Source organism: Urocitellus parryii, chromosome 5, assembly GCF_045843805.1.
Source record: "Urocitellus parryii isolate mUroPar1 chromosome 5, mUroPar1.hap1, whole genome shotgun sequence".
In the NCBI taxonomy this organism is placed as follows: Eukaryota; Metazoa; Chordata; class Mammalia; order Rodentia; family Sciuridae; genus Urocitellus; species Urocitellus parryii.
The window spans coordinates 194,708,944-194,736,008 of NC_135535.1; the positions used below are offsets into that span (position 1 = coordinate 194,708,944).

Sequence of the window (27,065 nt, forward strand, 5' to 3'; positions counted from 1 at the left end):
CATCTTGTTTTCTAAAATAATGTCTGAAGTAAGCATGTAGCTCTTTCTTGAAAGGGATAATGCATGAATTTAGAGTAGTGTTGAGCACAGTTTGTATATATTTAAAGTAGATATTTACTTCAATTTCTACCCTTTCATGTCCTCCAGTTTCTGCGATCTTATGTCTTCAGGACTGTTTTACAAAAAGAAATAATGTAATTAGACAACCTTGAAGTTAAGTAGCAAAATACGTATTCTAGATGTTTTATAGAATTCTTGCTCTTTAAAAAATCTAATATAATTATTTTACTTGTCCTAGAAAAATCAGGATTAGTATTTACAGTCATATCTGTACCTCCCACTCAACAACCCCTCCAAAAAAATGAAAATGGAATCAAGTGGTTAATCAACATCCTAAGTGTGGTATGCTAGAAGCATGCCTGCAGATTTTTATGTGTTGAATTTCCTGTGTGAACATGACACTGACCCACTGTCGTCAGGTTGTGCAATTTAATTATTTTTCTAAAAGTGCTCTGGACTTGGGTGCATCTCTCTGTTCTCCCCAGCTCCTGCTTATGAACAGCAACATGCTCTTGTCTTCATGAGCATTAACTGTAGTCCCTGGAGTCTGGTGTCCACAGTGTCCTCAGGAGTGGGGAGAATTTAGCCTTTTCAAGAAATTCCAACTGGATATAACTCCATAACTCAATGTGCTTTTTTTTTTTTTAATGATAGTTTAGGATTAAACCTGCTTCTTTTCTTTCAACATAAATAACTTGGCTTCTTTTGTATTATTTAATTTCTGGTATTGATACCCTGAAGTCGGCTGACTTCCATGTTTTTGTATCTTGGTTCCTGAGGAACAAACAAAACAGTTTATTATGACAGTTTGGAGTATGCTTTTCATGTAAATTGCTCAGACTTTTTCTCATCCCTAAAAGAAAGTAAACCATTTTTCTTTTTGCTTATTGTTTTTTGTAAAAAGGTTAATTAAGGATTCCCATTTGAGAAGGTGCTAATTTTATAATTCATGAATTCTAAAATTAAAATGTTGATATTGAACAAATGCTCTCTTTAAATACATTTTCTAAGTGTTCTTCCACTAGCAGACAGTGGCTTTGGGAGAGATTTTAAGAGAACAACCACTATATTAATGTTTAACTCCTATGGAGTATATGATAGAAATCTTCTTTTATTGTTCAATTTCTTGATTTTGGAAGTTTTATTGTTTTTTGTTTTCCTATATTTTAGTTGTTGTCCATTACTTATTTTTACTCATGCATATAAGTAAAATAAGTTGTAGAAAATGGGAATGGAAAATATTCCTTATTTCTTCTTATAGGGGCCAAAGTGGGATTCCATCCAATGCTGCTTTTTTCCCTTGGGAAATTGGTCCATGGTCCAAAAGATCATACTGTTTTGAAATCTTTGGTAACCTCATGCCTAATATTTTCCCATTATTTGAACTATCCTGGAAAGAATCCATAGACAAGTGCCAAAAAGTTGTCCTAAAAATACAACCTGAAGTTCTACATACAATGTTGAAAAACTTTACATCGCAGATTGTGAAAATGTGATGCTGGTATAATGAAGATGATTATAATTGTGAAGATTATAAAGATGTATAGGGAAAATCCTCTCTTCTACAAGCTACCTATCCCAGTTCCCCATTCCACCTTCCTCTCAAATCTTCAACCCAGATAACTACTGTTTTTAATGATTTACCTTTCTAGATTCTCTTTATGTTTAAACAAGCAAATACAAATATATACCCCCACTTTAAATAATAACAACAAAATGGCATACCGTACCAAAGAAAGCAAGTACTGTATATACTGAAGAGCTTCTTAATTCTTTTGTTTGAATAGCTTAATAGTATCCCATTGTTTGGATTTACCAAATTTATATAGTTAATCTCATATAAATAAGCTTTTGCTACTGTACATGGTGCTAAAGTGAATAACTGTGTCAATTCTTATGGGAGCAAGATCTTAAGAAGTGTATATAGTTACAATATTGATAATCCTTTCATAGTTGCCCCATGGAGATATGCTAATTTACACTCTCTTTGTCAGTGCATGGGAGTATTGATTACTTACACCATATCACTTATAAAATGAAGTATTATACTTCTGGATGTTGATCAGACTGATAGGAGTAAAGGGGTAGTCATTGTAGTTTTTATTAACTTTTATGAGTGAAATGGGATGTCTTTTCATATGTTTCTTCAGGAACTCTTTTTATCCTTTGCTAATTATTTTTTTTGTGGAGTGGTGGGGGGAGGTTGAATGTTTATCTTTTCCTTACTAATCTCTAGGGGCTTTTTAAGTATATGTTTTGAAGATTAGCCATTGCTAAAAATGGAATTTGCAAATGTTTTTTCCAATTTATCATTTACCCTTTGGTTTGGCCTAGTCAAATATTAAATTTATTTTATCTTCATTCTAAATTTTGTCATTCAAAACATTTTATTTTTATGTGGATAAAATGTATCAATCTTTTATAGATCTACATTTAGGATCATAATTTCAAATACTTTCTACATCTTAAGATTATAAAATAAGTTAAATTTATTCCTGGTCATTTTAACTTCTGTGTTTTTGCCTTATATAAGAACTTTTCTTTGACCATATCTTCTGACTGGTTGTTGTTTATGTATATGAATTAAATTCTGTATTTAATTTTGTAGCATGCTACCTTATTAAATTCCCTTATTGTTTGCAGTTCAGTTTATTTTCTTGAAGTATTGAGATATATTGTTTATAAGTAGTGATGGTTGTACCTCTCCCTTCCCAATTTTATACTTATAACTTTTTCTCCTAATATGTCTTCTAGTATTTCCAGTAAAAAGTTAATTAATAGTAGTGTTACTGATCAATTTTTTTTCTTTTGAAATACTCCTCTATCAGATACACTAGACCCCTGTAGCTGGACATACGCTGTGGTGCACTTATTCTTTTAATCCTCATTTCTTGTTATCTTTTAGGTAAATCACATAAATTTCAGTATTTGGTTCCATCTCCTGTGTTAACATTTTAATTATAACTCTTCATGTTATTTGTGTTGGTTTATATAGAGATTACAGTGTGAATCTTTAGGGTATTATAATTCTCAAACAATTGCATATTACTTTATCGACAGGATAAGACCTTACCCAGTAGAATTTTATTTACCTGTCCCCTCCTTTTACTTTTGTTGTCTTATATTTTATTTCTACATATGCTGTGACCCTTATGACATGTGCTTAAAGCCTGTATACCCAAATATGTATTCCTATTGGAGCTCTTTATTCCTTCATGCAAATTTCAGTTTTCAGTATTTCTTCCCAATCTAAAGATACCTTTTTAACATTCAGGGAATTAATGTCAGAGATGAATACTTTCAGCTTTTACCTGACCAAAAATTTCCTTTATATATTTCACCATTGTTTTTGAATGATATATACACAGGATATTGAATTTTAGTTTGACGTATTCTCTCCTCTTTTTCTTTACTATAAGGTGTCATTATTTTTTCCTTTTCATGTGCCTCAGAATTTTTATTGTATGTTATATATTTTATATAAAAGTAGAGTATCAAACTAGTAAAATGTTATCAAAACCATGAGCCAGGCATGGTGTTGCATGACTGAGGCAGGATGATGACAAGTTGGAGGCTAGCCTGTGCAACTTAGCAAGACCTTGCCTCAAAATAAAATATTTAGGGGTTGGAGTTGTGGCTTAGCATTAGAGCACTCACCTAGCATGTGCGAGGCACTGGGTTCAATCCTCAGCACCACATAAAAATAAATAAATAAATAAAGGTATTGTGCCCAACTACAACTGATAAACAAACAAACAAACAAACATACAGATAGATAGATAAATAAATAAATAAATAAGATTTTTAAAAAGAGTGTGTTTGGTGGGGGGTGGTCAGGCATAGCTCAGTGGTAGAGCAGTTGCCCAGCCTGAAAAATCCCTGCCTTCAATATACCCACACTATACATATACACATACACATACCCCAAACATATTAATGTGCATTTATGATAGAAAAATATTCAGAACAGAAGTAAGAAAGAACAGAAAAAGGACTGTCCTTGAAATTTACATAGTAGGAGTTAGACTGAGTACACTTTGAGATTCTGGAAGAATCTTTTGTCTATCTCTGCATCTAATTGGGACTACTATGCCTAAAGATAATTCAGAAAAAAATTCTGGGCTGTGCCCCTCAGATGATTAAAGAGTTGAAAAATTAGGCAGATGAAGAAAGGTCCTGGGATCATTTTCCCTGAATGGAAAGTTGTAGAGTTGTTAAGTGTCTTCAAGTCTGTGAAGAGCTATTATGCCAAGTATGGTCAGCAGCTGTGTATTGGTCTCTACCGTATGTGTAACTACAGTACTGTGGATTTAAGTTCAGTTTAGGGAAATAATTCCCGACAGTAACCAGTTATTGTTGGTAAGCGTCTTTGTGGAAGTTAAGGACCTCTTTTTCAAGGTCTTTGTAAGATGCACTTGGTGTTAGATGATGTAAGAGAGCAAGGCACACTAGAGGACTCTCAAGGTCCCTTCTAGCCCTGAGGTCCTATTATTATTGCATATTTATAGAGCACCCAAATTGGCTGTGTTCTTTTCAGAGACCAGAATTACATTCAGTTCCTGTCCAGTGCTATCACAGTCAAAATTAGACAGATCAGCAATGCCTTAGTTGCCAAGTCAAGTCAGAGTTGAGTGGGCTTCTGTCTAACTACCTGAAAATGTGTATTCCTTCTTGAACATTAGAGAGTGACCTCTGAGCACTGTAAAGGATCTTAGGTTCCTGTTATATCTCTCCAGGGGGATTTTTATTGGTTTACTCTAAGAATTTTTGTAAAATAATAAATAAATCATATATTATTATGTGTTAAGCAATCTAATTTAGAATCACTGTCCTCACATCTTTTATTATAAAATGGAGAAAAAGAATTGCACTTTATTGCCAAACTATTTAAATGTTACATAATTGTCTTTCTTTCTTTGGTTGGTTTTTGATTTTTTGTTTGTTTTGAAGTGCCAGGAATCAAACCAGGGCTAGGCAACACTCTATCACTGACCTATGTCCCCAGCCCTATTTTTTATTTTGTACTGATAACTTTCGATTTCTCTGACCATGGATAATATACTAAGGGGTGAATTAAAAACTAAAACTTTTAACTGTTTAAATAAAAAAAAGGAATACACCATAATATTTGGTGAAAATGAATTGTTTAAATTGTCTGAATTTGAAAGAAAATTGTATTTTTGCTTAACATTAGATATTTAATCAAGGATTCATTTGACATTTCCGTAATCTGAGACATTAACTACTTGTTGAAGGTTAGCTTACCAGAACTTCTGTTCCTTTATTCCACTAATACTTAAATATTTAATTATTTTAAATGTAATATTTGGAAATACTTTTAAACTTCCAGAAAGTTTTGAAGAATAGTACATAGAACATAATATATTTTTACCTATTATTAACACTTTGCTCTATTTGCTTTATCATCTGTGCATGCTTTCTCTGTCTTTTTTTTTTTTTTGTACACAATACCTTTATTTTGTTTATTTATTTTTATGTGGTGCTGAGGATCGAACGCAGGGCCTCACACATGCTAGGTGAGCGCTCTACCGCTGAGCCACAACCCCAGCCCTCTCTGTAAGTCTTTCTATATATTTTTTCTGAGCCAAATAAGTATAAATTGCATAATCATGCATCTTTGCAAGTAGTTTTATAACTCCCTTCAAAATAAAAATATTATCTCATTACTATATTACTTAAAATGTAGAGGTAGCTTGAAGCATTACATTTGACCTTGCTTTTGTCCTCATCTATTTTAACTATCATTAGGGAGAGATATGTGCACATAGAGTATTTTTGTTGACTGTTCTTTAATGAAGCTTTAAGTTTTGACATAAGTACCTGTTGCTACAATACATAATGCTATGGCTTTGCCATAGGACATATTACAGAATTTTGCAAAGTGCTAAATTCTTGTTAATAATTTTGATAGAAGAAAACTCATTTTGAGATTCTAAATATTTTCATTTAAACAATTGAACTTACTCAATTTCTATCCAGTAAAACGACATGGGTTCAATTGAAGTTTTGGCCTGTAAGTTTATTTATTTTCTATTTCAGCTTAATTTGGAATCACAGAACTGAATTAATTTATTTGTTCATTTCCCTTGTAGTAGTTTATGATTGCATAAGTGTCAGCCAAGACTGAATTTCACTGTAGAATTAGCTATATCAGCTCCAGAATGAAGATGTGACTCAACAAAAATAATAAAGGGAAATATATTAAATAATTTTAGATATATAAATCAATTTTAGATATGAAAATCAATATTCAATTGTAAAGATTTTTATTGCCATATTTTTATTCATTTATTAATATTGGTGATATTTAAGATTAATAGCAACTTTGAATAGATCTACTCTGAATAGTTCTTCAAATAGTCTGAGGTGTAGTGTTGCTCTGGTGAGGTCAGTTCACTAAAGTTTTTGTTTGTGTTTTTCGGGTATTGAAGACAGAGTCAGTAAGGTCCAGGGAGAATGATGTCACTATTCATTGTGGGCAGACATACTCCCTGTCTTGCTGGAAGGCTTACATGGGCCAGAGAGCAAACAAAAGTACAATACATGCTATTTTTTTCCACATAGCCACTGAATTCTGACCTGGAACTTTATTAGATAGCCTCGTTGTCCATGTAACTTTTAACTTCTATTTGTCATTGTTTCTTCTTTGTATTTATTAGTTTTTAGCTCACTGTGTGCTTGTTCAATGTTATGTGATTGCCAGGAAAACTAGACAATATTAGTTCCAAGAGGATTTTTCTTTCTGAAGCACCCACATGCGGGATATGCAATCTATAGTAATTCTTATTCATTTGAAATACACCAATTTGCTCCTGTCAGTAGAGGATAGGTTTGTTGTTTTAAATTGCTGGATTTTGTTTTTGTTGGCATGTTCCCCGATTCAAATTGAATGGCTGACAAAAATCTATTCGTATGACAGTTCAATCTAGATAAGTGCCCTCTGTTGCCTAACAGTACAATTTGGGGTCTCAGAGATAAAAGCAAACTGAATGCCAGGCTTGTAGCACAGCTTCTTCGTGCAGATAACAGAGGTAATCCATATTCCTCAGGTCCACAGATCAGAAAAGAAGAAATATGCATGCACATCATCTCGTTTGAAATGGTGGTCTTTTAGCTTCTGCATAATAAAAAATAGAGATATCTAACTTATGAGAACAATAAAATAGCTGATATGAAATATGCCTGTATTTTAAATTAAAGAGAAATGTGGTATTGACATATAAAGTTGGAGAGGGTTCTGTTGCTTAGCATTTTCCCATAGTATACTGGCTTTTGTTGAATGCATGTACTTTCTATTTTAACATTCCCATTCTAAAATAAGTTATATCTTTAGGTGATGATTCTTTCATAGGTTTGATATTTTGCTGGAGATAGTGCTGAAGGAGTTGAGTCTTTATACCTATTGATTTACCTCTGCTTTAAAACATGTTAGTCTTTTTGCAGAAGTGCTTCCCAAGTATAATTCACATATAAAAAGAAGGACAAATGTGTGGTAACCACAGTTATGAGAAAAGAATTGGACTAATGCATAAGATAACAAACATCTTAGAAATATGGCCAAGGGCCCACATGTAGATATTCTGAAAAATAATGGTAAAATCTGCTGATTGATTGAAGAACTTTACCCAAGGAGAGAGTTGGATACTTTTAGGTTTTTGTCTAAGGAGAACATGTGCATGGTAATACCATCCCTCAAATTAGATAAAGACAGAGGAGGAATATTAAATAGAAGCAAGATAATACCCCTGTTGTCTATGTTAAGTCTGAGCTACCTTTAGGCTGAGATGCCCATAGGAATTGGATTTGTGGGTAGAATATTCCAGCTTCTAAGTGCTAGTTAGAATGATGGGAATAGATGATATCTTTCAGATGAGCAAGAAGAGGACCAAGAATGGATACCTAGGGAATATAAGCATTTCTGGGAAGACTAAGAGAATAGTTACACTGAAGAGACTGAGGCAAGACCAGAGGTAGGAGGAAATTCCATAGGAGGGTAGCACTGAAAGTGAGTGGTAATGTCAGATGATATGGAGAGATAAGTTGAAGAAAAGGACTAAATGTGATCATTAGAGCCAAAGTTGACACAATTTAAGCCACAAAATTAATGAAATAATATTAGATTATAAATCCAAAGTATAAAATCAACATCCATAAATCCATATTGATATGAATAAATAATTGAATAATGATCAGTAGACAACTTCCCATGCATAAGAGTATCAAATGGTTTATGTAGATACTCTGCCCTCAAGGAGATGGATCATAACTCCTACTCCTTAAATGTGAACCACACAAAGTACAGTACAGAAGAGGAAAAGAGCTTTACAGTGGAGAGACCTGACAAACACCACCTCAGCCAAGTGACCAAGGTCAACATAAGCAGTGGTGATAATATGTAACCTTAATATCATGTGATAAAAATGGCTCTTCACCTCTGTGGTCTTCCTTTGAAAACCACTGAACTCCAGTCTGGTTATGAGAAAAACATCAGACAAATCCCAATTGAGGGGCAGTCTACAAAATACCTAATCACTGCTCCTCAAAATTGTCAAGGTCATCAAAAGCAAGAAAGTCTGAGAAAACCATCACAAGCCTAGAGTAGTATAAGGAGACATGACTAGTAAATATATTGCAAAATCTTGGATGGGATCCTAGGACAGAATAAGAACCTTAGTTAAAAACTAAGGAAATCTAAGAAAATGATGGACTTAATAATAATAATAATGTACAATAATTAATGATTAATTCACTAATTGTGATAAACTGGGTGTGGGTTATATCAGAACTCTTTACTATCATTGCAACTTTTGTATAAATCTGTAACTATCTTAAAAAGTTAATTTAAAAAAATGTGGTCAGTGATTTTGACAACTAGGAAATCATTGATGATCCTGGGGAGACCTAAAGAGCAATAGGAGAGTAGGCAGTTTGTAATAAGTTGACAAGTGACTGGAACATGATAGGTGGAGTTAGTGATGTAAAATACTCTTTTAAGAAGCTTGGCTAAACTGGGCAGGGTGGTGCACACTGGTAATCTCAGCAACTCAGAGGATCTCAAGTTTAAGGCCAGCCTGGGCAACTTAGGGAGATCCTGTCTCAAAACAAACAAACAAAAAAGGGTTGGGGATGTAGCTCAGTGGTAAAGCACCTCTGGGTTCAAGCCCCAGTGCCAAAACAAAGAAACAAAAACCTAATTAATTTATTAAAAAAAAAAAAACAGCCGCTAAGAAGTAAAGGATGAAGAGGTTGATACACTTAGAAATGTTTATAAAGTTGAATGAAAGAACAAATAGGGACTGAAATGTTAAAGGTGCAGAAGAAAGAACATTTAATTGATAAAGTAAAGCTTCTGGCTAGGCAGGATTTTTTTTTCCATTTCAAAATGGAGAATCTTTTAGGATGAACATATTTATGTATTTATGAATCTGGTATTAATATTTATACTTAGTTTATTATATTTTTATTTTGGGCCACTCTGTTATAAAAGTAACCTTCAAAATGTTTTCACTGAAAATTTGGACTAAAATGGTTTGTTCCTATTGCCTAAGCATTACAGCTTTACTGGCTGTATCCATAAAGCATTAGAAGACATCTTACATCTCTGAATTATGAACACTAAAACCTCACTGTAGCGTAGTATACTACGTAACTATTTTTAATCTGTCACAACATGGGTCCAAAAGTAAGTCTCAGGGGTAAATAAAGCTGTAAAAATTGTTTGCCTATGAGATGGCTGGTTCCAGTATAGAATTTTAAGTTAACCATACAGAGAGTCAGCAGATCCAGTGGGTAAGCAGGAAATTCTTAACCCTTCTTAATAATCTGTGTGGCTCTTCTCTAAGCCATGTAGGTAGATTATTGTTGCTTTATAGTGCAGCCTTTGAAGATTAATCTTGAAAACCATCTAACATCCATAGGTGTGGTTATGACTCACTCTCGGAAATCAGACGTTTTATTCTATCAAATAAAACATTTTACCTAAGCATTTGCCATCCTTGAATTCTAAAATTTATTGTAGTCAGTATTCCAATGTTGAAAAATAATGTATAAGTAAAGGTTTATTATTCCTGCTGCTGCTGTTATTATTATTGAAGGAGGATGATCAGAAACAAAACAAGCTAATCAACTTTGTAGCTGATGCATTGACAGAACTGGGTGAATGGCACAGTCAACCTTGGCTTTGCAAAATGAAGGTGAGACCACTCCAGCCTGTCTTGGTGTATAGTCAAGTGAAGAACACAGAATTGTGAAGGGGGTTGTGTCCTTGTTCTTCCCTCACCCTATGGCCTCAGGTAGTAGATCACTCATCTGGTTTAGAACCCTTCATCTGTGAATCTGTAGCATGATCTAGGTGATGACTCGTGTGATACCTCAGTGTCAGTTACAGAATCCTCAGGATCTGTTCTCGAAATTATGGCTATGCACAGATTTTTCAATGAATTATTACTTTTCCTTCCCAGTACTAGGCAGTTATATAGGGAAAGTAGAATTATGTGAATTAATTATATTAATTGATATATTCTGGTTCAGTAATTTTAAAATACAAATCAAGCATCTGGTACATAGCATTCATTCATTTATCAGAGTATTATTTTTACAGTGCAAGTATGTAGGACATTTATATATCATTAACAAACAAAATAGTAAACATTTTTATTATTTCAAGTAGAGTCTGTAGAGTTATTTTATTTTACATTCAGCAAGACTTTAAAGAATTAGATTTCTTCCATAGCATACTTTCACTATTCCAGATGCTAACAACAACATCTGGGCATTCTATCATGAGCTGATTTTCTGAATGAAGTAACTTAATTGCTGATTGACAAACTAACATGATTTAAGACACAGACACACTGTTCAATAGCAGTGTCAAAAGTCATAAACTACAAGCACATGCAGACAGATGGGGCCATGATACTAACTAACTTATGATGCATTTTGAAACACTAATGCTAAACTTAAACTTCAGGCTAAAATTTAGAAATTCAGGGAGAGGAAATGAAGAAGTGCAGTTACCTGATTTTCTGGCTCTCTGTTTTGTAAATCATTAAATGATATAGCAGCAATGTGGTCAGAGTTCCTAGTCTAAATAAAAGTCTGTTCTAGCACTGTGCAACATAAATGGAGTTCTTTTTCCATATGGATTGCATATGGGTCTGTGAGAGTCCCTCTGCGTGTCCACACATATAACCTCATCATATCTATATAAATATTCACATATGATATGTAATTAAATTTTTAAAATAATTAAGAGGCAGTATGGTATGATTTATCTCATTATTTACAGCCAAAAAATAAATATCCATTTTAAAAATGTCAAATGTGTTTGAAAATACAAACAAAAATAATAAATGACAGTGCTTATGATAAGGAAAAACTTTTTTTTTAAATGTCAAGTCTCTTTTTCTTGTACAACATACAACAATGGATTATTTCGTATTCTCATGTTAGCCTGTTTTTGCAACTCTGGTGGTAGCTTGGCAGCAGGGCATGTTAGTATTTTCTCTCAGGTGGCTTGATTATGGTCTATGGGCCACAGACTTATGATAGATAGAAAGTATATTTTCCTTTATTAATGTTACAGTATTGATGACATGTGGCATGTGCACTTCCCAGCAAATGGACTTGACCTTTAACTCTAAACAGTCTCTCTAGAGTAAGAGCAAGCCATGTTTAGTGGAATGATTACTTAGAAGAAACATATTGGAACTCACTTTCTCTGATAACATTAAAGAAATGCAGTGAAGTTTTTACTATTGGAAACCATCCAAAAATTGCAGCACCATAAAATAAGGAATTGGACAGATACAATTTTACAGAATTACTGGGTTAAATAATAAATAACATGGACTTTTTAAAAGCTATTCTTGGTATATATTGGCAAATCATTTTTTAAGAAGGATGCACTTATATTCTTATCCATATATATATATGTACTGGTTTATTACATTATTTTCAATATTATCAATTAATATTAAGATGAGCATGATTTGTAAGATTAACAGCCAAATTTATAGGATAGGTTTATATTTGTTCATAATATTTACATTCTCACAACAACTCTAGGAAATAATATTAGCCACTATTCTAGAGACAGGGAAACTGATATTCAAAAATCTCAATTTGACCAAGATCACATACTGAAATGTTATCTCTATTCTGTTCTTTCCATTCAGTGCCTTATGTTTTTTCATTGTAACAACTTCTAGGCATCAAACATTTACCTAAAAGTTAACTTTTCCTTTACTTAAGTGATATAGTATTATAGTTTTAGACTTAAATTCCTTTTTGCTAGAACTTCATAGAGTACAGGGAGTACTGTGATGAGCAAGAATTCATAAATTCCTCTTTATTTATTTTTCTTCAAAATGTAAGTTTCTTGTCTGAATTAGTAAGTCATTTTGAGGTTAAAAATGGAATACTTGGTGCCAATGATAGATACATTTTGAAAATGCCATCTGGGTCTTATAGTGCTATGATATTATTTAATTAGAACCAGATAAAATTAGGTAAGAAATGAATGCCAGAAATTATATTACTAGCTAATAAATATAATTTCACCATATTCTGTAGTTATCCCAAAGTGTTAATTATAACAGGAGCAGTTAAATTCTTTGGCTATGAAAGCATAGCAGTTTTTAATAGATGTATCACCTGGTAACCTTGGGCATTATTAAATATATGGGGACTGAAAAACATGGTAGAAGCAATGGGAAAGTCTGGCCAGACTGTGTAATTTGTTTTAGAACTACGGAGAAATCTATTAACCATTTCTTCGATAGACCAATTTGATTGGGAAGTAGGACAAGCTGTTCTTTCATTACTTACCAAAACCGAACTGCACTTTGTATCAATTATTTGGCTGTCTGCAGCACATAGATTAGAATAAAGGGCATTCTTGGTGTTTGTGAATATTGCGGATCCCTGATTAGTAATTAAAGTCCTGAATGAAGGAAACTAGGCTAAAATTGAATGGGAATGAGAAAGTCTTAATTCTGTGATGCAGATGTTAGAAACAGATTGTCTTGAGCAGCCCAGTCAGTGCAGTGACATTGTACATGGCCAGGGAGTATTCACTTCCCAGGTAAAACTCAAGTCAAATGCCTCCGAGATGCTTTCCTTTCCCATGCCTTGTGATGTGGCTGTATGGGTATTAATTTAGTGAAATATCCTGTCTGCCAGGTGTGGGAACTAGCTGATTTTATTGTAATACCAGATCATTACTTAATTCATATGCAACAGAGAACAGCACATGGAAAGCATTATAAATCTATTTACAATGTGGCTGGTGTGATGATAACATTGTATTAAATTCCCAGGTGAGGCAATTTAAGCAATTGCTTTGCCATGTGCACGCCATGGAAATTAAATTCTCATATACGCTTTAGTAATAAACCAACTTCATTGTTATGTTTTTGCTTGTGGTGGGCTTTAGAATCCTCATTCTGGTTATATATACCCAGTTTCACATACAGAATCATACAAGAGACAGGACCACAGGTCACAAGTTTTAATTAGTTTAAGCTAAGTTAATTCATTTTGTCTCTAATTTAGCAGTGCCTGTCCATGAACACATTCAGCTCAATTGGGAAATGTTAAGGCTTGGGTCAAGTAGATAGATTATTTCAAGCCAAATTTCCAGACAGACCTTAAAAGTGCATCTATTTGAACTTGACTTTAAGAAAATCAGCCAATCGGTATGCAAAAATCCTATTCATATATGAGGTGAAAAACTGACAGTCTCTTTGAATCTGAAATTCTTGTTTTTATAACCACAGACTCGATTTTGTCATGGGTTTAAAATAGTCATTGAAACTATGCATCTAACTTCTTAGAGTTAGATCACAATCAATGGTTAATTTTTCATGGTTTTGTCCACATATGATCTGTAGATTTTCTAACCAACTGTATCTAGTCCACCATGTAAGTCAGAAAGAATAAGCTTTACATAAGCATACAAGTAAAATCTAAATGTTCTAGTATTTAATACTCTTTGTGTGTGCACACCTGTGTGTGTTTGTGTGTGTGTGTGTGTGTGTGAGAGAGAGAGAGAGAGAGAGAGAGAGAGAGAGAGAGAGAGAGAGAGAGAGAGAGAGAGAGATTTGGCAGTTGAAGCTTTTTCACCCTTATGGTATAGACCAGAAACTGAAGTAGATTACAAACTGCATAGAGCTTCTGTCTTTTCCAGAGCCACATATAAAGCACCAGTAGACAGTGGGAACTGACAACTAAGACTAAAAATGTTGACAATTTCTTGATTTGCCTGGTTAGCTTATGTATAGAAGTCATTAACTATTTATAAAATGCATTATGAATTGGGTTCCTTCAAACTGTAGCTGAATGTGTGACATTTCCAGCTCAAATTCTCATGCTTGCATTTGGCTAAAGTACAGATTTTATACTGTTGATAATGAAGTAAAAATATTTTAGTTATGTTTATCAAGATACAACAGAGATTTCAGTTTCATTAACTTTGAATCCTCTAAATTAAAATATTTAGATACTCAGAAATGTAGCATGAGGGGTTTTTTTAATTCCATAAAAGGTAGCAGAACTTATTGATGTTTTGAAGGAAAATTATTCCTAAAATAAGCAGTCTGTCATTCAGAGGAATTTTGCCCCTTTTTTTCAATTAGTTTAGTTATGGTCTTGCAGGCTAAATTATGTCTGATTACATACAATCAATCTGTTTACTGAAAATTTTAAACCATTAGAAAATATAAGAAAATAACCAATGTTGGGCATTCAAATATAATTATTCATAAAACAAAGTCATTTGTTTTATTTTTTATAAGCCAAAACTCAAGTGAAAAGAGTTCTATTTTAGCATTACTGTGCCATTTCCAAGGGGTAGAACTATTTTTGATATTTGAAATGAGTTGTCTTTTCTTTAAGAAAAGTCAATCCTGTCCGAGAATACTTTGTTAAACTCAGCTATCATTTGCTTAATTGCATCTAGAAAAGCCATCCAAATGACCAGTTTTTACCATCCCAGTGGTAAAGAATGACATTGATAGGGACCACCCCTCAACTGCAGATAATCCTTAGGTCTCCTCTTGCTAAGCATGCATGCTCTTAATTGCTGGTTTTCAAAAGCAGTACATTCTGCAGTACAATCTAACCAAAACAAGATTAGATATTTAAGGGATACACACTTGTAATTTTCTTCCTCTTTTTTAGTATATTAAATCAAAAAAAGATATAATGTAATTGAACAATCTATGCCAATTTGTTGGTATTTTGTTGAAAAAAGGAAAAAACAAAAACAATCTCCATATGATATTCTTGCATACTGCGGAATGTTTTAGTCCCCCATAGTGATGAAATGAATAATTAAAAAGGCAGCTCTGATACCACAGCCTGTTTAAAGGTTCTCATTCCCTTTAATGCCATAAAATACTTTTGCTTAGCTAGTTTGAAACTACTATACTGGAGATCTCCAAATGGGCAAAAGAAAGCTTTAGCTTGGTCTAAATGTTGTATTAAAGCCATGAAGTAGATTGTCCTTGTAACTTAGCATTTTAAAATGCAATTCTGCATAAAGTCAATAGAAATAACTAATTAATAGTAATTTCAGTAAATACAATAAGAGACACAACCTTAATATATGCTGCTTGTGGTGATAAAAATGTCAGGTTTGTTCATAGATGAATGAGTTGGGGCACTCCTAATTTTCAGGAGATCTGATATAGTTGTTTTTATTGATCTCAGGCTAATGACAACTTCTCTAATTTGTCCTCCCCACAATATTGTGGTAGTTTTGTTTACCTCCTTACATATTTATTGTGAGTGCAAAGGTGTATGTTTGTGATAGTCTTGGAGCAGAGACTCGGGGCAGGAAGGGGATGCCACCATCTCCTTTATACTGAAACGTTTTGCAATTCTTGTGCTGTTTTTTCCCCTGTGTCTTTCCATAGGGTAATAGAATAGGGAGCAATTTTTTTTTTTTAAACAGGCCTCCTAAATTCTAGTCTCAGTTTGATCATGACCGTACTATTAGAACTCCATGAAACTTTTTTTTCCCTAAAAAGGGGGTTGTAGGTTTTTTATTTTATTTATACTCCACTGAGCCTTTTTTAATTGTGCTCTACTAGAACTGTAAGCCCCCAGTCTTAAATAGTATGTAATGAACTAAATTCTCTCTTATGTGCCATTCTTGGAAAAAATGAGAAAAAATCCTTTGGTTGTTCTTGTCTAAGGTCCTTTTAAATTCCAGTATGATATGATTTCATGTCTATGGTGTTATGATCTCTATGTGGCCAAGCAGTGTTACTTATTCACTAGTCTAAAAATGTAATGGAAATCTTATTGTTGACTTCTGCTCATGGATTATGGATAGTCAACTACAATGCTTTTTCCAATCACAATTGAACAGGTAGGAAATTTATGTCTCAAAGTGTAGATTCAAATGAGAAAGAGATGACTCTGTTTTCTAACTGATCATTTTTGTTCAGTTCAGAAGCAGAAAAGCTTACAAAGTAACTTGTAAATCTGAATTTGGGACTGAAATAGTGAAGATGCTGTAGGAACTGAGGACCATATATAGTTTCACAACTAATTTTCAGAGTCATTTACCTTTTCCAAATTGTATATACGTTTAGATAATTCATTAATTGTTTGCAGACATGCCCCTCCAACTTTACAAGTGCAGGTAGATTTCTTGTAAAACAAAGTTTCAGTGCGTGAAACATTGACTCAGCCCACTTGTCTTTATTACTGGGATTGTGAAAGGTTGACTCATAGCTTACTAGCCTTTATTTACTGGGATTGAAAATTTTAATTTGCTTTACCAGACAGACATAGGCTGTGTACACACACACATACTCCTTTTCATTAGGCCATAATTTATAGAGAAGTTGGAGATATTTAAATTATTATTTGGATAGGGGATAAGTTTTTAAATCCTTCTCTTTCTGGTTAGTAGCATCACAATAAAGAAAGAAATATAGATGTGTGAGGCCAGGGATTCCAGAGTAAAATTTGAGATATAATGATTATCCTAGAATTAGAATTTTAAAAGCTCTAAATTATACAGTCTATTTCCTGCTACAATATACAGTTTTTTAAAATTACAATCTAAGGTTTATAAATATTCAGCTATTTAGCTCCATTTCTTTCAGTTTAGTAGTCTTATTTGAATGTTGATGTACAGAATGATATACAAGTTCTAACCCATTTATGAATATTAATAGAATATGTGCACAATGCAGTTTTCTTTCATTATTGACATTTTAAAAAACTTCTTATTTACATTAAATTACTCAAGTTCAAGAACTTTAGGCAACTTTGGTTTGCAGATTTTCGCCAATAGATAGGTTTCCATTAGGGGGCTCTCGAGGTTTGAGATGATCAGCCTTGATACCATAACGCTTCCAAGCCTTTACTTTCTAACGTTCCTCTCCTCTTTCCCTTTTTGTTTTGTTTTATAGAAAAGGTCACGGATCGCCTACAGTGACGAAGTACGGAATGAGCTCCTAGGGGATGATGGGAATTCCTCAGAGAACCAGGTAGAATGCTAATCAGGAAGGCCCGGTGGGTGGCTGGAGGGTGAAGGAGGTCACAGGCACACTGGGCTCTCAAGCTGCTCCTTAACAGTATTAGCAGCAACTCATGTGGAAGCGATACTGTTTAATGCAAAGCTGGAGTCTTAATCAACTTCAAAATGTTTCTTGGAGATCTTACATTTAACCCTTTACCTTGTGATCACTGTCTGCTATCTTTTAAAAAAATCTTTTCTTCTCTTTTCTTTATTATTTAGTACTTAAGGAATAACTTGAAACACACTGTTTGCAGACAAAGCCAAGGTCTTCACCTCAAACACATGTAAAAGGAATAAAAAAGTACATAATACAGCTTTGATAATAATGCAGTATAATTAAATCAACACTTGCAGCAAAACAAATGAAAGTAAGCTTTCAAAATTCAACAGCGCAGCTCAGTCTCCTATTGTGTAGCTTCTTAAAAATACATTCACCAAAATGCAAATTTTAAGTACCAGTGCCAACTTGGATACCCAGATAATGGTAATATTATCTTGCTTCTGTCAAATAATAGTAATAATAATAATAATAGGATAAGTCTTTTTTTGCAGTTTAAGATCTGTGTAGACAAAAAGTAAGATAGTTTCTTCTTAAAAGGGCCTTACAACTTGGGCTGTCAGTTCTCATTGGATCACATTTTAGTGTCATGAGTCTAATTAATGTCCTACTTCTTTCTTTGAGTTAATACTACAGACTTCATAATTTTACATTGATAATATATGACTTTTTAAAAATGTTTCAAAACTTGAGTATAGAGATGATTTAAAGAATGTAAAGATGATTTAGAGACTGAATGATGACAGGAAACTTCACAAGCAAGACTTGAATGTGTTTATTAATGTTATTTTGGAAAGTATGATAAAGATCTCTACTCTGCCTGAATAAAACTGAACATAAATCATTCACTGGAGAAACTGAAATTTTAATAAGATAGTTAAACAACATATCAATACACATTATAAAAAGTACATAACTGTATTTACCATTTAAAATAGATTATATTTGCTGATACAATATCACCATATATGCTGATACTATATTCCTAGCTACTGTAATGTTAATATTGTAAACAGGGATGTTGCTTTGTGAGGAAAACCCCACCCCCACCTCTGTGCACGCATGCACGTGCACACACACACACACACACACAAAAAAAAAAAAACAGAAAAACAGGAGAGGAATCACTGAGCTGATGATGTTTGTTTTGGTGAAGTTCTCAACTCCTCCACTATTTGGATGTATCAGCTTGAGTTCAGACATGTAAACACATTCAGATTTGACTTGGGATTTCAGCTTCCCTGATTGAAATGTGAGAATAGCTAAAGGAAAAAATAGCACATCAAACATAAAAGGGTGATGTGATGAAGGGGTTTTACTCATAATAGATTAAATAATGTGAGGATGAGAGAAAAATATTTTCTTCTTTTTTTAAAAGTGAGATTTAGATTGCTCATACTTCATGAATGAATGAATGGTAACTTTCCTCCTACCTACTGCAAAAAAGCATTATCTTTTTTGCAAAAAAAAGTGAAGGCATAGTTCCCATGTCAGTTCTTTAAAAAGCTATAGATCTTTCCCTCATTTGAAACTACTGCCTAAAGTAGAGGAAATAGAAAGGAAGGGGGTGTTCCTGTCTAGCTCAGACTCCTTCATTGTAATGAATGTTGTAGTTCTGTGACAGGAATCCCTTTTTTTAAGCATGTTCACTTCTCCTAATGGACATTTTATGTGCCTAAAATATTTGCCTTGCATACATATGATTTTTATGCCTAAAGAAAAATATTCCACAAAAATACATTTGAGTTAATGTTTTTCTGGATTTTGCAAATTAAATTTCTGTCACCTTAAAGTGATTATGCAGAGATTTCCCCTGGACTTGTATAAATCAAACTTACAAATTCTGAAAGTGCTTGGAGAACCTGGAGTTTAGTTGTAAGGAGCTGTCACTTTAATAAATAGAGTATGATAAGTTATAATCATGAGGATATATAACTGATAGATTATTATTTATGTGAACTTTCAAGTTTAAGATTTGAATGAGGCTTGAAAGTTCAAAGAGACCACGCTTTGGGGAGGCAACTGTAGGAAAATTTCCATATGATAAAGTCATTCAATTTTGTTTTGTGGCTCTTTGTTATAATATAGGAATTAAAATCTCTGAAAGTAAAGCACATCATTTACTAGGTATGGTCGCTTGAAAATAACTTTATTCTTTCCTTTATTCTTCATCTTAAGCATTATCATTCTGTCTTTTAAAAATATCCTATTTGCCAGTTTTTATTTAGGCTGAATAATCACAATAGAGGCTTTTTTCCTGAAGAAAAAATATTTTAAATTGGTTCTTTATATTAATTTTGTAGCTCAGAAACTACGAAGATAGCTTTTTTTCTAGGAGAGATTACCAATAATTTATGTAAAAAAATAGTTTCTGTTTAGAAATAAGTTTACTTTTAATTGTTGATAAATTGATTTTCAGAACTTTTTGTTCAAGTATTTATGATAAACTTTCAATATACAGTAAAATTTAGAGAAAAACAAAATGGAACAAAAGTATCAAAAAAGGGTTTGTTTATTGAAATTGTTATATCTGTCATTTAAAAATATATACATCAGAAAATATAATAAGAAGTAATAGCAATGATTGCAAATAGGTTAAAGAAATACTGACTAGTTATTTTCAATGCATCATACACATACTGCCTACATAGTGAGTTCTTTGTAAAGATTTGGACTAATATGAATGCAGAAGCTATCATTTCTGGTTCTGGCTATTTGTAATGCAGGGTTTTAGGCACCTAGACCCTGACTGTTTAAGCATATAATTATAACCTTCCAATTAACTATAAATTATGTTAATTTACTCTTAAGTATATAGTAAACATTTCTGCCATTATTGAAAATGCCAACATTTCAGAAATTTTCAAATGTATCTTTAAAGTCCCTCAGACAATGCACACTTTCACTTATTTCCAGATTAATTGCTCGTATCAGTTCATTTCTGATCTACACTTATTTCATTCAATCAAATATAGCTCTTTTGGTTTATAAGAAAGGAACAGAATTGAAGTGTTTTTGGGTTCTCAGCTTTCCAAGGGCTTCTGTCATAAGCATTATCATTCTGTCTTTTTAAAATATCCTATTTGCCATCTAATATAACAACATTTGTTTTCCCTGAGAGTTGAGTTCTTGAATGTAGTGATGCTACATTTAGAGAGACACCTTAAATACTTCTTAACTTGATTTCCTTTCATAAGAACCTGTCCCAACAAAAGGACAAAAAACAATTTATAGAATGAAACCATAAAGCCTTTCATAGTGGAGTGTGATAATGGGGCAAATAAAATGTCTAAGTTCTAGTTTTTAACTTAGTAGTCTCACAGTTACCGTATGTAAAATTATATTGATTGATAATTCTGAGTAAATCCGAAGCAGAAGATTCAAAAATATATAAAGAGTAGGACAGCTCTAAACATGAGGAAATTTTTGTGGTAAAGCAATATTTAGCAGATAATGATTGCTTAATTTTTTAATACAAGGTTCTCTTAAGTTCCGATTTGGGCTTGCTGTGCATAAAGTGTGTCAAACTTCAGCTACAGACCAGGGGGTGAAGTCGGTCAATTTAATTCCCAAGATCTAAAGAAGGTCGGTATCATTTCATATAGCCCTGGCAGAGCAGATCATTACCAGGCACAAATCTGTTCGTTACGTGCTGAGGGTTTATAGCAAAATAAATAGACTGTCATCATAAGTTCAGAAAATTGTGTGTTCGACCCACGATAATGTGTAAAGGGCGTTTAATAGAGTTCAGCATTTATTCGTTATCTGTATGCGGACAGAGACGGCAGTCGTGTTATCAGCTTTAAAAAAAAATTCGGTAGTTCTGGGGGTCACGTGACGCACCTCACACACAGAGGCGCGCGCGCATGAACCCTCGCATGCTCTGCAGTGCAGGTTTGATTTGAGTCACAGCAGAAGGCTTAACCACAAGAGATTCCACTGGTTCAAACCAGCGTAAACCAGATTTTTTCAGCCCACAAAGGAACAGATTACCTCTTGTATCAAATTCTGCATTGGAGGGGAAAAAAAATCTTTGTTTCAAAAAGATGTTGATTATCATAACTCAACATTGCGGTATTACACACTTTCATGTCGCCTATGATGGAGCTAGTAGCTCGATAAAATACGAAATCAGTACTTACACTCTAGTCTGTGCGTTCGTTGTTAATTTTCAAAAATAGACCATCTTTTGTTTACTTGAATGCATAACTCTCGGCCTAACTGAAAAAAAAAAGATTTAAAAAAAAAAAAAACTTCCCATTACCTAGCTTAGCTACAAATCCGGTGTGGAGCTTGAATGCAGCCATGCAGCACAAACAAGATAGAACGTTTTTTGTTTGGAACCTATTGAAAAAACAAATGGGTAGCATTTTTAAACACTCATTGATTATGGCAGGGTGGCATGCCCCAAATGGTCTCTATTGCTGAGGAGTAGTTTTAAACTTTGGCCCTTTAAGTATCATAGTCAACTGAAGAATGGTGTCCCCAGAAAGAAAAGAGGGCTGTGCGATCAATTCCCAGATCGTCCCTTTCTGAGAATTAATGTTTGCCTTTTTCTCCCATGATGTTCAAGTAGCAAAGAAAAAGATTCCAATATGTGATAGGCCAGGTGTCTTAGTTTAAAATTTCCCTTCTTCTGTGGAAGAATTTTAACTTTCCATGTGAGATGATGAGATGCTTTACTGGTACACAGTGGATAGCTGCTGAGAGAATGAGTGTATTTAAAAATAATGACAACTTCTTGTCTATTTTGAAAGTATGATAGTAAATTTTCATTTTTATTGAATACACAGTAAGATATTACATAGTAAATCGTTTACCCTCTTTATAAAGTGTTATAACAATTTTGAAATTTCATTCTTTAGTACTTGAAATACTTTTTCTATAACAAATAAAATAACAGAATAAGCTGGAATGTATGTTGCCTGCCTGGATTTCTAGACAAAAACAGCATTAAGCATTGAGAATTCCAGGCTATAGTAAACATGATACTTTTGGACTAAGAGACTTATAGTGAGCAATTCATAGCACGTTTCTCCCAAAGCAATAGTTTAATTTATTGGCCTGCATATGTCAAGTGTTATAACAGATGTTACAGATATTTAGATGTTTAAAAATTATCAGTTATAGACCTGAATTGCTGAGGATGCAAATTTCAGACCTAGAATGTGGTTTATAATCTGTAACAACATAGGTATCAGTTTCTGTTCATTTCAGAAACTGTGGTTGTCATCTCAACTATACAGTGATATTGTGGTTTAGAGTAGCAACACACACACACAGAATGAGGCAGTCATGTAATTATAATTTTTTCAAGCTTTTAAAAAGTTAAGTAAAATTTTATCTGTTATGTTTAAAGTGATAGAAAAATGTTCTATATAGGAGAATTAAAATGTTGTCACAGGAGAATTTTCTAACAAGTGAAGGGTGGTTTTTTTTTTTTTTTTTATTATACTTTAGTGAAACAGAGTACATTACAAATGAAGCCACACTTACAAATGAAGTAAGAGAGTTCATTACTTTAAGGCAGCCCAGTTTACAAGATGAAAAGAATTGGGAAAAAAAAAAAAAGAAAGAAAGAATTAAAATGAAAACATGCCATTTGATTGCAGTAGTCTCTTAAGCAAAGTGAAATTCTAAAAATTGATACATACAATAGTTCTAGGATAGTGGAATATTGTCTGATATATGTCCTAAATAAGTATTATCTATACTGGCATACTTTATTCTGAATTAAAATAATTTTACCTCTAAATACAATCCTATTACTAGAGTGGGTTCACATATGATATTCACATCATAGTTTGTTGTTTTAGGTCCTTACTAGAACCAAAGTATGAACTATTAATCATTTTCATTTGTTGGTAAATCTGAAATCAGTTGTCAAGATTCCAAATACAGAAACATCCTGAAAACTTGTATATACAAAACCTCTTCAGTGGTACATTCTTAGAAGAGAGGAACAGTAAACTTGTTTTCTTTCTTTATAATATAGACTTCTATGAAGTCGTTCCCCTTTATTTCATGATGGTGTCTTAGATGTGCTTTAAAAGAGAATTTCACACTATTCTCTTTGTTTAATGTGACAGTGTGAGAAAGTGATCTTTATTCGTTCAAAAAACTCTGCATGTAGTCTATGTTTAGGTTCTTTTAATGTGTTTGTCTGTGATTTTTAAATGCTAAACATGTAAACAGATAAATTGTCAATGTTAATTCTGTACCCTGTCACACAACTGATCTTTCTTTCCTGCCATTTCTTTCCTTTTTATCTTTTTTTTTGTGCATTCATGTTGCAGTTGATAAAATTACGTGAAGAGGTAAGTACTTTCTAGCTTCCCTTTTTTTTTCTTAAATTCTACTTTTCCTTATAAAATTGATTTTCTAAATCTGAAGTAGATCTTTGTATTCATTTTTCTTGGGCAATCTATACATAGCAACACCATTGATTTTGTTGTCCAAAAATCTTCTCTTCTAACTATCTTCTAAAAATCTACTATATCCTAATTATGCTTATTACAAAAATCATTGTTCATTGTTGACATTGGGGAAAAGTTAATATTTTAAAGGCCAAAAAAAGGAAGAATAATAAAGGAATATATTTGCACCAAGTATAATTTTATTTTAGGTTCCAACTTCAAGTTTGCTTTATTTATTAACTTCTCAGAGAAGTTAATATGATTTATTTTTTTTCCTGATATTCTAATTTACTTTACTGAAACTTTGTTCTTACATAATCTCTTTCCCTCACCCCAGATTTTTAGGTTCAAAATAAGACACCATGAATCTATTATCCTTTTGGGGAAACACACATGTTATAGATGCCCTACTTGTCCGAATACATAGATACCTAAGACTAGTCAGAGCTCACGTCATTGTTAAACACTTTCCTTTTTATAGGAAATAGTACCCAAATGAGTTCTCATTTTTCTGTAAGTTGGTTTCATAATGCAGCCCCAAATTGTTTTGTGGACTAGCAGATATTTGCAGCAATGTTAATAATTTTATCCTTATATCAATGAGGAATGCTGAATGATTCTGTTTATTTCTTGGTGTTTTTGTTTTTCAGTTATGCCAAACATATCAAATATGCTCTGGTATTCTTTTTCAAAGGTAGTTATATTTTTTATTTAATTAGATTGAATTTTGTTATTTTTGTATCAAGACATAAAATAATGGACCATTTTGCCATTTAGAAATTGCCTAATTCCTTATAATAATCAGTGTACTTTGAATTATTTTCAAGTTTAGATTGACTGTATTGATTGAGGTTTTCCCAGAAATTCTTTATATTTGTAGATATCATTCTCTGGGTGATGCAAACATTAACTTGGAATTTTGTAGATACTGGTTTTCAATAGCTCTTCTGATTTAAATTGCCTTAATGTTGTCCTTTCTTAGTAAAAGTAATAATGATATATAAACTGAAGGGGGGAATATGCCCCAAACTACACCCTCACACTCACCAACTTTCTTGCTTTTTTAAAAATTTTTTCTACAAGAAAGGAGATTATCTAGTAAAGGAATATAATTAACTATTATATAGAAGATTATTATTTTCCTGCAAGATAGCATATCTATTTGTATATATTTGCATATTCTCATGTTTAAGTAAAGAATCTGAATTTTCAAATGATAACAGAACTACCAGTAGACTTGAAAACCTCCATATGAAGAAACTACACAAAGCTCTTGCCCCCAAATTTAAGCAATGAATATGATTAATAAAATCTTGTGTCTTATTACAAGCAGCATTTTTGAGAGAGGATTTATTTCTGTTAAGCTCGAATGCTGTGCATTTGGAGTTCTTAATTCCTAAAGCTAAAAACATCAACTCTGCATTTCTCTTAAAATATATTATTGTTAGTGGCTTCTTTTGTTGTCCCTGCAGCAGCAGTTTCATCAGCCATGGTATAGAGTTCATGTTTCAAAAACTGTATTCTGTAATAAAATTATAATCAGAAGAATTAGATTATTCAAGTAATAGCATAATATATTCTGAAATATTATTCTACAAATTCTTTGATATGGATGTAGCACTGACACTTATAGACTTAGACTATGGTGATGACACTAAATTGGCATATGGTTTGCTCAGAAGTGATTGTCTCCCAGTCGGGATTCTAATAGTACAGTGAATGTTATCCCAGATTTCTTACTTGCACCTATGCTAAGAAGACAGGCACCCATCTGCTACAAAATATTTTTGTTTTGTTGTGTTTGGAAGCAAAGTATGCCCTATCCCTTCCTTGTGATGCTCTTTTTGGGCTTCTTTCTGGGAACGGGGCATGCTTGGAGGCAGGGCTGTAGCATAGAGGGAGCTGATCTGGTGTTGGCTGTGCCGAGCTATTTGAATCCTGCATTCTCCAGCTCTCCACTTTGCGCAGCTCCTCACACAAGTTGAGCTCCGTCTGAAGCTCCTGCACAGCTTCACTTACCTGCTTTGAAAAGGGCTAAGAAGTGGGTGAGAGAATGAGTTTGGGATGGAGTGTGGGGGCAAGTTGAAAGCATCAGCTGCCACTGTAGTGTATTTCTTTTCATTTACAGCGACCAGGGCAATGTACAACTAAGGGAACAATGTAAATAGCACAGCTGTTATAAGAACTTGGTTTTAGTTTGACTTAAGTGAAGAGATTCCAAAATCCAAGTGAGATCCTGCAGGAAAGCAGCTGGTAAACTGATAGTCCTCTGAGTACAGATTTACTCTGATAAAATTGAACCCTCCCCAAGAAGAGTTACTCCCATTATTTGGAAATATACATTTCTTAAAGTTCTTTGAGAAATTCTGCTCCCAGGATGGATATAGAATCCTAAACACATTCTACATTTAAAAGCTTTATTTCCTACAGTATATATTAGCGTATAAGTAAGAAAGTCTATTTCCAGTATTAACCTATAGTTTTTTAATCTATAGTAGCTGTGTGTTTTCTCTTAATTTAGGATTTCATCTAATTTGAAAATGAACAAAAAAAGTTCCTCTTTTCTTAGTCTGGATTAAAATTCAACCTTATATCTGCTTTCACAAATCTGATTAATACCTTTTTTAGAGAATCACCAGTTTGAAGTTAAATCCTTTGTTAAGGTAGAAAACAATATTCAGAGGAGAGAAGAGCAATCCTCACTCCCAGAACCTGCATGTAGGGAGAATTAGGAGTTATAAAGCTATTTTTGACAAGCTTTGGAAGTGTTTAATTTTGTTTAAAAATAGTTGTCACTGCCAAACACATAGAGCTCCCTTGCTCTTCTTTTTCTCAATTACAGTCTTCGGTGACTTGTTATTTCATGATGTAAGAAGCTTTCCTTCTATCCTCCATTTTATTTATTTAGTTTAGCTTTTTTTTTTTTTTTTTTTGCAGAGGGAGGGGGCAATATTTCTCTTAATTTCTCCAC

The 27,065-nt window shown here is 33.1% G+C and overlaps 1 protein-coding gene across 7 annotated transcripts in view; it reads left to right on the top strand.

The window, feature by feature from the left end:
- The window catches only part of Vti1a (vesicle transport through interaction with t-SNAREs 1A), a 343,349-nt gene that overhangs the window by 49,331 nt on the left and 266,953 nt on the right, over positions 1 to 27,065 (top strand). For 4 of the 7 annotated variants that reach the window (XM_026389083.2, XM_077799032.1, XM_026389086.2 and 1 more), the window contains 2 exons: positions 17,511 to 17,588; positions 23,975 to 23,995. In XM_026389083.2, the coding sequence (XP_026244868.1) occupies positions 17,511 to 17,588; positions 23,975 to 23,995 (99 nt within the window). The remainder of the gene's footprint in view (positions 1 to 17,510; positions 17,589 to 23,974; positions 23,996 to 27,065) is intronic. The other 3 variants (XM_026389084.2, XM_026389087.2, XM_026389089.2) reach the window with 1 other exon arrangement.